Source organism: Gossypium raimondii, chromosome 10 (assembly GCF_025698545.1).
Source record: "Gossypium raimondii isolate GPD5lz chromosome 10, ASM2569854v1, whole genome shotgun sequence".
NCBI classification, from domain to species: domain Eukaryota; kingdom Viridiplantae; phylum Streptophyta; class Magnoliopsida; order Malvales; family Malvaceae; genus Gossypium; species Gossypium raimondii.
The window spans coordinates 53,346,640-53,360,733 of NC_068574.1; the positions used below are offsets into that span (position 1 = coordinate 53,346,640).

Here is a 14,094-nt window from a genome sequence, read left to right on the forward strand (position 1 = left end):
AATTTCAAACATTATGCGGTGAAAGAATGTAAAAATATAAAATTAGGAATTATGATATTTTTAAAGGAATAAAATGCGCAGAAAAAAATACGAATAAATGGCCGAAATATGATTTTTTTACTAACTTTTTTTTCAACTTGCAGGCATTGCAATGGCTGAATTGATTCGAAGCAATATTAGACACATATCTAATGCGGCTAATAACGAGGTATTATTTATTATTTGTTAATCAGGAGTTCTATTTATTTAAAAAGGATATACGCAGTATATAGAAATAAATTATGCAATCGTAATATTTTTTCTGTTATTTAACACTATCAGGACTCGTATCGAGTATTAAGGGGCCGCGTGAGTGTTTTAAAGATAGCTCCAGATGCACGATTTATGCCGTACCTGGAGGTAGCCGAATTTGGGTCAGTCGCATTGATCCGGTCCTCCGACTTGCGATTTGATCTATTATCCGCGCTAGTGGAGCGGTGGCGTCCGGAGACCCATACTTTCCATTTTCCGTGCGGGAGTGCGGTGGCGTTAGAGGGCGTTGCGGTGCGGCTTGGACTCCTAGTTGGCGGAAATCCGTTACGGGACTATCTTCATTAACCGATCCATTGCGGTTTGCTATCAACTCTAGGAGAGTCACCAAAGGACGGTGATAAATATTTTCCACAATAAAATTTACATGGCTAAGAGCCAAAATTTGTCGACTATCAGCGACCGCCAGTGAAGGTGAGTTGATGTGCGCTGCTCGAGCGTACATCATGCATTTGATAGGGGCACTACTCATGCCCGATGCAAACGGCGACAGTGTGCATTTGTCGTACTTGCCTCTGCTTGCTGATTTGTCCACAGCTAGGTCGTACAGTTGGGGTTCGGCCGTTCTAGCAATGCTGTACAAGGAGCTTTGTCGGGCGACAGACCCGCAATGTAAAGACATTGGCGGTTGCCTCATACTGCTGCAGTCATGGGCACTTTATCGGATGCCGTTTTTGGCACGCGTTAGTCACCGACCGAAGAAGCGTTAGTCACCGACCGAAGAAGCGTTTTTGGCACTTTATCGGATGCCGTTTTTGGCACGCCGCATCTGCTCCCCGACCGAAGAAGCGTTAATGCCTTCATCGTTGTTGACATCTTCAGCGTCAATATCATCAGGTACATCGTCCACATTGGGATCAACGTCACTATCGACCTCTTCATCCCAATGATCGCCACCACCTTCTTCGCCGGCACCTTCTTCTTCACCACCAACCATGTCAACATCGGGTGTAATATTCAGGTCAATACCGATCCCACCCATAGTTGATTCACTATCAACGTATGATATTGGAGCCACCATTCGCGGTTCTTCAGCCCCGTCTTCTTCATCAGATGCATTTTGCTCCATACCGACTAACTCAGCAAATAAGTGAATCGGTGCATTCTTCTCAGTCCCATTCCCACAGTAGAGATCGACCATTGTCTCCACGTCTTCGTCGTCTACAAGTTCCATTTAACGAATTTGACCGGATTTGTCGAAATTGGAAACTTGTAGAAAATTTTGATATCCTTCTCCCTAGCGTCTATGGATTTTTGCATTAATCCTTGCCTTCATTTCATTGAACGATACATTTCTATTAAATCTCATTGCTACTTGTTGCCGACATTCAAATACACATACAACACTTGTTGTCAATATGACTCCATCGAAATAAACGCATACAAGAAACTTAGCATCCATCTTCAATATTTAATCGTAAAAAAAAAAATCTCATAAAATATCTCGAGCAGTAACTGAATTACTTAAAAAATTTATACTCAAAATAATAAACAAAATAATACACACTAAAATTATTAATTTTATACTACGAATAATATTATTAATTTTATACTCAAAATAATACACACTAAAATTATTAATTTTACTAAAAATAATAACTAACTATAATAATAATACTACTTTTTTACTAACTAGTTTATTTTAGTAAATAAAAATAATAAGTAACCATAATAATAATACTAGTTTCACCTAACAATAATATTACTAAGTCACATCTTAATACATTAATAACATCTTCATACTAACAACAACAACAACAACAACAACAACAACAACAACAACAACAACAACAATAATAATAATAATAATAATAATAATAATAATAATACTAACTAATACTTTTATTTTGAGTCCTATTAATCTTAATAACTAAACTAAAACAAAAAAATATTACAACATATACAAAATAATAACAACAATATAATCAATTATTTTTAAAAAAATACCTCCTTTTTCTGCTCTCTTTCTCTCTTCTTCTCCGCACCAACTCTTTTTCTTTTTGTTGGTTTTTCTCTTTTCAGCTTGGTAGAGGTCGTATTTATAATACGAGTGGTGCCGCCAATGGCATTGGCACCATTGGTGCCGCCAATGGCATTGACACCTTTGGTGCCGCCAATACCATTGGCGTGACCAGTGAGATGTCACTTCAGTCTGATTTTTTTTGTTAGGTTTTTTTTTTTTAATTTTGGTTTTTTTTAATATATTTTGGTAAATAAAAAAAAGTTTATATATTTTGGTAAATAAAAAAAAACTTGTAGTATTTTGGTAAATTTTTATTTTTTTATAACATTTTTGTAAAAGACCCCAGTGTCTACATTTTTTATGAGTAATTTCTATTTTTCTAATATTATTAGTTAGGAAATTGAGTAAAACGCAAACAGAGAAAACCAATGCTCTCAGCCCAGTGAGCCATGGGTGGCCCACATCAATGGTTCTCAGCGAAATTGATTAGTTATATGTGGAAAAAATAAAACCCTCCTGCGGGTTCCACTGCATCACTCTATTTTATGGCATTTAACTGTCATGTATAATACTATTTAAACGCAATATTTTGTAACTTAAATACTGTTCAATATAACACGAGAGTGTATCCTCTTCTTTTGACACCTTGCCCACCCCGGAGTTTTAGATAAAATATAATGTCCGAAAACTGAATTTAAGTAAAATTTAAGATCCGTATTTTATATACGTCGAATCTTGGGCAGAATCTTTTAGCTTGAGTCTTATTCGGTTCGAATATATATTATGTTATAAAAAGATATTATATTAATTAAAAATGTTAAATAATTATTATATATATTTATATTTATATTCAATCACTAATCCAATAACAATTAATCTCATTATCCAAAAACTAAAAAAAAATTTATCCAACTCAAAATATAAAATTTTAAAATTTATATTTAATATAATAAAATATTTATTATATTTATGGTAGTGTTTTTGATATAATAAAACATTTATTATATTTATGGTAGTGTTTTTAATATAAATATTTTTAATGTGTTAGAAATATTTTATTTTAACGTTTTTAGTGCATTTAGTGCACATTATATATTTTTAAAAATTTATTTTTAAATAAAAACTAATATAAAAAAAATCAAATATGGGCAAACTAGGTCCAAATTTACTTTTCTTAAATTAGACTAGGTTTGTGCTTGAAAAATTGGTTTAAATATCTTATATGAGCCCGATCGACCTGGTCCATGAACACCTCTACCTCGCAGCCTTGCACCAAAATGCTTACTTGCGATCACATCTTGTCGGCAAAACGATATATAAGTTTTTTTTAGTTAATATCCCTAATTAAGTTTGGCAAGTTAAACAAATATCAAGGTAATTACATTCTTAAACTATTGACCTTATATCAATAAAGTCTTTCCGTTAAATGAGACACAAAATCTTATGTGACATAAATAAAAATGAAAGTTTTAAAGAAAATGAATATCATAAAATAGATGTAATAAAAGTCTTAGCTTTGAGGTTTTGAAACCTTTATTGAAACTATCTTTCACACTATCTTCTTTAAAATTTTCAATTTAAATTATGTTACATGAAATTTTATGTGTCATTTAATGGTTAAAATTAACGATTTGAAGATGTAATTAAAAGCGTTTTGAAGTTTAAGATCTAATTTAGAATAAGGTTTTGAGTTTGAGGATGTCATGTGCAATTAACTATTTAATTAATTTTTCATATAATTAATGTTGCGCTAAAATGGTAATATATAATAACTGTTATTCTTGAAAGGTATATAGCATCTTGATTTCATATTGTGTCATAATTGTTTATAAGATAAACACATTTTGTTTGTTGATTATTATTTTTATATTTCATTTTATTTTAATTATTAAATGTTGAGTCGAAAGGCAAAAATTGATTTCGTTTTAAGTGTTTACCATCAAGACTTTTATTATTTGAACAATCTCATTATATGTTTTGATTATATATGCTCTTTTCGACACAATACATAAAACTATCTATAGCCTTTTCCTAACCAATAAATAGGAGTACTTTTTTCTTAAATAATAAAATACTAATGCTTTTAGAATTATATAATATTTTACATAATTACATAAATATCTAAACTGTTCACAATTCTTAATATGTTTCAATAGCAACAACGATATCGATCGAGTTAAGACTAAATCAATAATTTTTTATAATATTAGGAGAGGATGACATGTAATTTAGTTACCTGGTCGAAACTCTAATCACTCTTCATTACAAGTATAATAAAACTAAAGCTTATATGAAAATAGATACCCAAATTATACAACTTTTCTCATGTAGATACTTAAAATTTTATCCGTTATCACTTTAGGTATCAACCGTTAACTCCGGTTTAAAAAAATCTCAAAACTAATCAAACTATGGCACATGACATTTTTAATTAAATAATCACGTGCCATAATTTGATTGGTCCAGAGGTTTTTCTTAAACCAAAATTAACGTTTTAAAATTTTTATTTAATTAAAAATGTAATGTGTCATAATTTGATTGGTTTAAATGTTTTTAACTAGAGTGAATGGTTGATACCTAAAATGATAACGAGATAAAACTTTAAGAACCTAAATGAGAAAAGTTGCATAATTTGACTACCTACTTTTCATATAAACTTAAAATATTAGTTACAATAATGTTTTTTTCTGGTAATTTTAAAAATTTTCATTAAATAATGTAATTATTAAATAAATGAACTCAAAGTTAAAATTGAATATTTGAATCATTACCATAATTTATATAAAATATGAGATGATTTGAGATATAATAAAAACAAAAGCGAAAATTAAATACAATTATATTTATTATATTAATAATTTTTGTTATTAATGTTATAATTATTATCACTTAATTAAATTTTGTATCAATATTAAATTATATTTATTATTTTAAATTAATTATCTTTTAATTAGTATTATAGTTATATCCTATTTAAAACTAAGATTTAGCGCTATTAATAAGTGGATTAAGAGAGTTTCATTCGAGTAGTATCTAAAGAACCCAAAACTAGTTTTTAATAATATTTGATAATGTAACTTTGCGATATTTTTTTTGAATAATCTTATTATAGGTTCTGATCATATTTTCTCTTTTTGAAATAATGTCTAGAACTACCCATAGTTCCTCTCAATCTATAAATAAGAGGATAATACGCTTCAACGCACTCGAACCCATGTCCTCTTGCATTGGCAACAATGCCCATGCCCATGCCCATTAAGCTAAGACTCAATCAACAACATTACTATATTTATCTGTTAAATTAAAGTTTTATTAAAATAATATTTAATAATTTAGTGTTTAAATTTTCCTATCTTACTAAGCATGTCATTGCTTACCCCGTTTTATTTTTCTGTCTTCTGTAGTTGCATCTTTGCAGAGCTTGGCTATTGGATCACTTCCAAGGCTCACACTATTCAGCGTCTCTTTTGGTAATCTTTGGTTTATCTTGATTTGGTTATAAGTGACATGTAATAGATGTGATTTATATATGTGTGCTTGGTGTTCAAATTTATGAACTTGCCCATTTTGGTATGTTTATTTGAGTAATGTATTAAAGCAAGTTTATGAGATTGTTTGGTAAGCTTGCTTATGGCTCATTATGATAATGTGTGGGATTGTGTTTGGTAAATGATGGAATGAGGTGAATAGTTGATAAGTAGCAATTTGTTATGGAATGAATTGTAGGTGAAATCTTGGTTGAAGCATATGATATAATTAATTGATCTTTGATTTGGAGATTATAGAAATGCTATGTATAATAGTTCTTTTGATGGCAAATAAAATTGTGAATACATTTCTGTACATGCTTGATATTTGGTGATTCTTATGGTATTTGTTTAGCTATGCTTAAATTTGTGTGAAATAGGAAAACATTTTGGTATTGAATGTTGTTTGTGATGTGCCTTATGGCATATTGGTTAGGCATATAGAATGGTGTTTTAGGTTGTGTTTTGCAGTGCTATTGGTGTGTTTTGAATAGGTTTATTGAATGGTATAAAGCATGCTTGTTGCATAAATGAACATAGGATTTAAAAGCTTATTTTGTAAGGTACATGTGAAACACCCACGGCTATGTGCCACACATGGGCATGTGGAACAGTTGTGTGGTCATTAGTTTTTGGGATGTGATTGTTGTATACGGTCTCAGTGAGTTACATAGCCTGGATATACGGCCGTATGCCTCCATCTTACACAGCCTCCGTGTGTTACATTGTTTAGGACACAGCCGTGTGACTTTTGTTAGAAATTTTGCATTTAGGTCGGCTTGGCGACACGATTGTGTGACCTATTAGACACGGTATTAGCCTGTTGCACGGCCTTGCCACATGGCCGTGTAACCCTTGTTTTGCCTTTTTATCTATCTTTTTGTAAAAGTTTCAAATTAGTCCTGAATTGTTTTCGAGTTGGTTCAAGAGCTTCGCAAGCTCGATTGAGGCTCGGTTTTTGTTGTAATTCATATTATAGTTGAATTATAAAATGTTTTGTTGATTTATTGAATATTAACGTCAAAAATTTATGTGAACTATTCTGTTAACTGTTGTAACATCCTATAACTCCGGTTCGGCGACCGGACTGGGTAAAAGGTGTTACATCTGCTATTACTTAACTTGTTACTTATCAACTGTTTTTAGGTCAATACGAACCGTCACGAGAGTAATATACTTTTGACATAAAATTTAGAAGAGGTTGACATGATTCAGTTTCATATGTCACATTGGTTATAAGTTTTAAATAGGATTAAAATATTTTATATTATTTTAAACATATATGCTTTGTCGAGATCTAAACATATTTTGTTGAATCAATTGACTTTAAGAAAGGTTTTATTCATAATTTAGCCTTTGAATACCTATTTTTTTTTTTGTCTTATTTTAGTACTTGAAACTTTACATCGTTACCCATTTTAATACCTAAAAGCTAATGATGTGATGTTAAAAAAGAACTTGGCCAATTAGAACATGACATGTCATCGATGACAAGGTAGATTGATTGGTTAAGTGGCATGTTAATTGGCATTGCAACTTGACTAGTGATGCAACATTTTGACCAAGTGGATCAAATGTTGACCAATTGTTGACCCATGTTGATTGGTCATTGACCTATATTAATCGATATTGACCAGTCGTTTACCAAAAAATCATTAAAAATGATAAAAGTTATAAAAAAAATTATGAAAATTAGCAGAAAAAAATTATTTAGAAAAATTTAAAATTTATTTAAAAATATAAGAATTATTTAAAGACATTAAAAGTTGTTAAAAAATATAGAAATTGTAATTTATTAAAAATGTAAAGACATGTAAAATCATTGATTTTAAAAAATGATTTAAAATTGCAAATATTATTTAAAATTGTGAAAATCATAAAAAATATATTTTTCTTAAATATAGCTTCCAACATTCAAATTCAATTCTTGTTTTCTAATTCAAAGTTTAGTTCATTTGCTAAAATTTTCTTTAACTTTTAACCTAGTAATACAAGAATAACTCATGTGCATAGGGATGAATCTGCAAGCTCTTTATTTGAACAATATTGCTCTCTTTGTTATAATATTTTTAATTTTTTAAAATTCTTATAATTTTAATCATTTTAATGATTTTCACAATTTTTAAAATTTTTACGTTTTAAAAAATACAATTTAATAATTTTTAACAATTGTTTACAACTTGTTAAAGAATTTTTACAACTTTTAATATTTTAAATAATTATATATTTTATATAAAATTTAAAATTTTCTAAATAATTGTTTGGTAATTTTATAATTTTACAAGTTTTTCATTTTAAAATAATTTTCTATAATTTTGATTATTTTTGTCGATGAACTTGCCACTTCACCACTAAACTTGCCATGTCACCAATGATGTGGCGTATTATTCTCTTATTTAAAGGTTGGAAAAATATTATATCAAAAGAGTAAATATGATTACAATCTATAATGAGATTAATATTTAAAAAAGAAAAAAATTTAAACCAAATTTTATTTTATTTTATTATTTTGAATTTATTTCTAATTCTTTTTCCCCCAAATCCTATAAAGAATTTTATTTTATTTAAAAAGAATCAGTCTCAAACATGCAAATAACTTTTCCCTTCAGATTTCGAGCATCAGATCTATTCTAAATGTTAGACCTTATTCTACCGGCTGAGAATCCAACGATTTCCGATTTACGATGGCGGAGGAACCGTACGTGATGGCCGAACAGGTTTTTATTTTCTTTCTTAAACGAAAAGAAAAATAGAATATAAGAAAAAGTATTGATGATATCATCTACGTTGAATTTATGTTCCAAATTTACTTCACCTCTGCAATAGTAGCACTTGGACTCGAAATGTAATTGTTGCCAGAAATAACGTTAGTATTTTGATTCAATTGTACACATTTAAAGGAATTAATATATGTATTTATTTTCATATTAAATTAATATAATTATTTATTTATTCAATATATCAATGTAAAATTATGCTAATTCGACAGTAGCGTTAGTGTTTTTTTTGTTGTAAAATCGAATTAAATAAAATTTCATGTATAAAATCGCACAAAATAAAAGTTCACGTATAATTTTAATATTTATCCATTTCCATTTATATTGAATATATTTTATACTTATCCTGAATTTAAAGTAAATTTTCTGTTTTAAATTTGAAAAAAAAAGAATGCATTAAATTTTAAAAGGAAAATTATCTGGTTCACTGCTGGTGGAGTTAAAAAAGCAACACTCCAAAATATAAAGGGTTAGATGAAATAAATAACCAAGAAATAAGCCTTAGGCTTAATGGTTAAATAGCTAGTACTCTCCTTAGAGATTCTAGACTCATACCTCATCTCTCTCGTTTTTTCTTTTTAATTTCAACAAACTAGAATGAAGAACACCCCTAAAATAAAGTATTAAATGGATTAAAAAATAAATAAGTACAGGTAGTAGCCTAATTAATTAAGCATCCTCTCTTCCCCCTTGGTTTTCCAAGTTCAAGTCACGCCAATTTCCTCCATTGGTTTCAAGAGGATGCTTAACCAATTGGGTTGTTGCCCACACTTGTTTATTTTCTACTCCATTTAATATTTAAACAGTGTGGTTGCTTAGAAACGTTTTAATTATATGAAAGAATTATTAGGTTTATTTTTATAATTTTTGTTATTTCAAAATTGTAATATTTTATCTAATTTGTGGCGTGAGACTTAGGGTTTCATTTTCTTTTAGTATGCATGACATTTAAATTGATTTTAGGATATTAATATGAATATTAATTAATTATGCATGAACTTTGTTTTTATTAAAATATAAATTATTATCACTTTTCTGTTACTAGAGTATAAGTAAAATTATGAATAATAAATAATATAGAAATTAACTAAAATTTCAAAAATAGTCACCTTTACAAAAAAATGTTAAAATTAATTGGTTTTTGTTAACTCTTAGGTTTTTCTAAAACTAGGCTAAGTTTTCTTTTAAAATAAACAAATTTTCTAAAATAACGATTTTATAAAACTCCGATCATACTAGGTCATCTCGGTGGCTGATGTAATATCCCGAATTCAGGTCTAATGTCTAGGCCGGATTGGGGAGGTTAAAAAAAACTCCATTAGTGGGAGTGAAATGATGTCATCTATCTTTTTAAGGAATATTAAAAAATTAAAAATAAATTAAATAAACACGTGTCATGTACTAAACATTTGTGGAATTAAAAAAACTCTATTGACAATGGACAGAATATTAACCCATTTTAAATTTAATAATTAATACACTGTCAGTGGAGTTTTTTAGACTCCACAAATGGATTGAAAGTATCACAAGTGTCATATTATTTATGTAATTAATTTAATAATATACTTATCAAACCTGCTCGTAGAATTTAGAAACTCTAATTGATTAATAATTTTCCTTTTAAATTTTGGCATGTGATACCAATCCTCATATCATTTTAAAATTAACAGGCTGTATTATAATTTAAATATTATAATTTTAAATTATCTTTATATCTTTAAAAACAAAAAGCTCATGTAATATAAGATTTTAGAAGATTCAGCATGTGAAAAGATTTAGTTTTATTAGGCAAATTGCCTTTGTTTTATTTTGGTTTTTTGTAATTAGTTTTATAATTAATTTAGCTCACCAATATCAACATCTTTTATTAAATTATCTTAAATATAAAATATTTTTAAAAGAATCTTTTATTAAATTCAGTCCTCAAAATTTATAAAAATTCCAATTTAGTTCTAATTTAATTATTTTTAAATAACAATTTTAATTACTATAAATCTAGTTCTAATTCTAAAAAAATCATTTCACTTTAGTTAAGTGTATAAATATACATTGAGAATTTATATTTATATAAAAAAATTGATGTTGGTGATCGATGTACGTAAAGACATTTCCTTGTTATTGCTTTATAACCGGAACATTTATTATTATTAGAATTTATATTTGATGAATTAATAATTTATAAATATATATTATCCATTAATTGGATGATGGCAGATTATAAATTTTTTTATGATGTTTCATTATTTGATTAAATAAATAAAGAAAAAAGATGTGATTATTATTGGTTTGTTCAAAACAAAATCCTCCATTGAAAAGATATGGCCAATCTTTGTTGATGGTAATTCAAAGATTATATTTAATGACTTTTTCTTAAATTTGAGTCCTTAATTATTAAAATTTTAGAATTCAAATTTAAATGATAAAGTTTGTAAATATTGAGAGTTAAATTTGTTGATTATTTTATATTTATGATCAAATTAATAGCATATATAAATATTAGTGGACTAAATTTGTTATTAGACTAATCAAAAAACTCACATCAGCTTCCACTTCCGAAAAGTTTAATGACTGAATTGAAAAAAAGTTAATAATTCAGTGATCAAAATAAAATGAAAGTAATACTTTAGTGACCGTTTTTATAATTTACCCTTGTTATTAGAACCACTTTGATTGCCTCCCATAATCTAGTTATAGTTTAAACCATCGGTGTATCGGTTATCAAACTAGCACCACTGCCCCGCCAATTAGCATTCTTGATACAGGAAACCAATCTACGCATTGGTATGTTGGGTAACCTTTCAGTGACAGTGTAGTGTTCTTTTTCATTTCCGCTTATGGTTGCATTTCTAAGTCTTAAAGCTAACCGTATGGAGTTTCTTCTTCCTCCGGTGACAGTTTTCTTGGCGAAGGACGAAAGGCGGTAAAAGGAGATCATGGATGATAAGCTTATAAAGTCTGCACACTCAGCAGTTTTCAAAGGCTCAGATTCCCTTGAAGGAATTTGTACTAGAATCGAAGGTTATGATTTCAATCAAGGTGTAAACTACTCCAGACTTCTTAAATCCATGCTTTCCTCTGGATTTCAAGCTTCCAATTTTGGAGAAGCTATTGAAATTGTCAATGAGATGGTTGGTTTCCTTCCTTTTTAGATTTTTTTTCCACTTAGAAATGTAATATTTGTGATTATTTCTCAAAATTACATAAGCGTATTGAATCTCATAATTTATATGTTCCCAAACGTAGCATTAATGTTTTGGATGTTGGGTTGTTAGCTAAATTCATTAAAATTATTCTTGATCAATTAAGTTAAATTGGAGGCTTTCTGATGAGCCTATAGCTGAGGACAGCAGTGAAGAGGAGAAGGATCCTACCTACAGAGAATCTGTGAGATCCAAGGTGTTTTTGGGGTTCACATCAAATCTTATTTCATCTGGTGTTCGAGACACTGTTCGATATCTTACTGAGCACCACATGGTGAGTTCCAAATCAGACTTTCTTTCGTGTAGAACTGGTATTTCGGGATACATATTTTATTCATAATCTTTCGTCGTGTGTTTCTGGATTGTAGGTAGATGTCATAGTTACTACAACTGGTGGCATAGAAGAAGATCTTATAAAGTGTCTTGCTCCAACATATAAGGGAGATTTTTCGCTACCTGGTGCTCAGTTACGTTCAAGAGGATTGAATCGCATTGGTAACTTGTTGGTTCCTAATGACAATTACTGCAAATTTGAGGATTGGATCATTCCAATTTTTGATCAGATGTTGAAGGAACAGCATGAAGAGGTAATTACACACACACATAGATTCTGTTATGTCATACCATATGTTGCTCCACTTTTTTTTTGAAGTACTTGCATCCAGCAGCCATGTTCTATCCATATCCAGATATGGATATCCTCCTACCTCTTGTTTTCGGTTTTACAGAATGTATTGTGGACTCCATCAAAGTTAATTGCACGTTTGGGACGAGAAATAAACAATGGAAGTTCATACGTCTACTGGGCGTACAAGGCAAGTTTCATTACCAATTTAGCCTCCATTTGTTAACTATGCCACCCATTGAAGTCGTATATGTGTAATCTATTAAGAAATATTGCATTGTGAAGATATTGTGTTACTGATTGAATTACTTGCATTGGGAAGATATGATGATCTGCGCAGTTATCCATTCCTTAACTATGCTCATTTTTGTTATTTATTTGTAATTTCCAGAACAATATTCCTGTTTTCTGTCCTGGATTAACAGATGGCTCTTTAGGGGATATGTTGTATTTTCATTCTTTTCGCAGCCCGGGTCTGATAATCGATGTAGTGCAAGGTAGGTGTTTCATTGCTTGTTGACTGCTCCTGCTCGAGGATTGGGGATATGCATATCTAACTTGATTACTTTTTGAGCAGATATTAGGGCCATGAACGGTGAAGCAGTCCGTGCAAGTCCTAGGAAAACAGGAATGATAATCTTAGGAGGCGGGTTGCCGAAGCATCATATCTGTAATGCTAATATGATGCGTAATGGTGCCGATTACGCTGTTTACATAAATACAGCTCAAGAGTATGATGGGAGTGATTCCGGAGCTCGCCCAGACGAAGCTGTTTCATGGGGGAAAATACGAGGCTCTGCTAAAACAGTTAAGGTATGCTTTTCCATCTTCCATTGATAGACACTCCCTTTTCAACTTCAATAAGTTCTTGACTCCCTTCCATGATTATATGGAATCAGGTACATTGTGATGCAACTATTGCTTTCCCTCTGCTGGTAGCAGAAACATTTGCTTCAAAGTCCAAAAATTTGGCATAATAATTAACATTTTATATTAATAAATCAGAAGCGTGGTGAGTCCATAACCCACAGCTATGATAAGTTTGTATTGTTTCTTTTTGATGTGGCTGTGCAAAAGTCTAAATGATAATATATGATGACTGTTTTACATTATTGCAACAACAACCATCCAATTAAAGCTAAGCCAATAATGATATAAAATCTACGTATCATAATTTTTTTATTATAATATTAGAAGAGGGGATGACAAGTGGTGAAAACTCTGATCACCTTTCATTACAAGTGTAGTAAAAATAAGATTTACTGTAAACAACTTTTAAACTTTTTAAAAAAATTAAAAATTAAGTCTTTATAATTTTTTTTGCACTCGATTAGCTCTGGAGCTTTTAAAATGTATAAAAATTTCAAATAAAGCAATTAAGCATTTTGTTTTTTATTTTTTGCACTCAATTGAGTATTTGAGCGGTCAAAATGTATCGAAAATCCTTTTACCCATTAACTTATAATAACAAATATTTAAAATTATTTATTAAAATTAGAAAAATTATAAAAATCGTAAAAGAAAATAAAAACTGTAAATTTTATAAAATCATAAAGAAATTATAAAATGCATAAAAAAGGCCCTCTAACCATTAGCTTTAATTGTTGACCATTAAAGTTAACTATCTCAATTTTTTTAGTTAAAGCCATCACGTGTTGCAACACAGCGTGACATTTGGCGGAAAATGATAAAA

General features: G+C 29.5%; 1 protein-coding gene across 2 annotated transcripts; it reads left to right on the forward strand.

Annotated features, from left to right (window-relative positions):
• The first annotated feature begins 11,269 nt into the window (after positions 1–11,269).
• LOC105777943 (deoxyhypusine synthase) lies at positions 11,270–13,525 on the forward strand. 2 transcript variants are annotated; one of them, XM_012601473.2, is made up of 8 exons: positions 11,270–11,357; positions 11,472–11,704; positions 11,883–12,050; positions 12,145–12,363; positions 12,505–12,591; positions 12,793–12,898; positions 12,979–13,214; positions 13,301–13,525. In XM_012601473.2, exons 2-8 carry the CDS (start codon positions 11,510–11,512, stop codon positions 13,376–13,378), a joined length of 1,089 nt encoding a protein of 362 aa, XP_012456927.1. In that variant the 5' UTR covers positions 11,270–11,357; positions 11,472–11,509; the 3' UTR covers positions 13,379–13,525. The 2 variants fall into 2 exon arrangements, with proteins under 2 accessions (XP_012456927.1, XP_052478848.1); XM_052622888.1 differs by lacking the exon at positions 11,270–11,357 and having other exon boundaries at positions 11,557–11,704; positions 11,914–12,050.
• Positions 13,526–14,094: the final 569 nt, after the last annotated feature.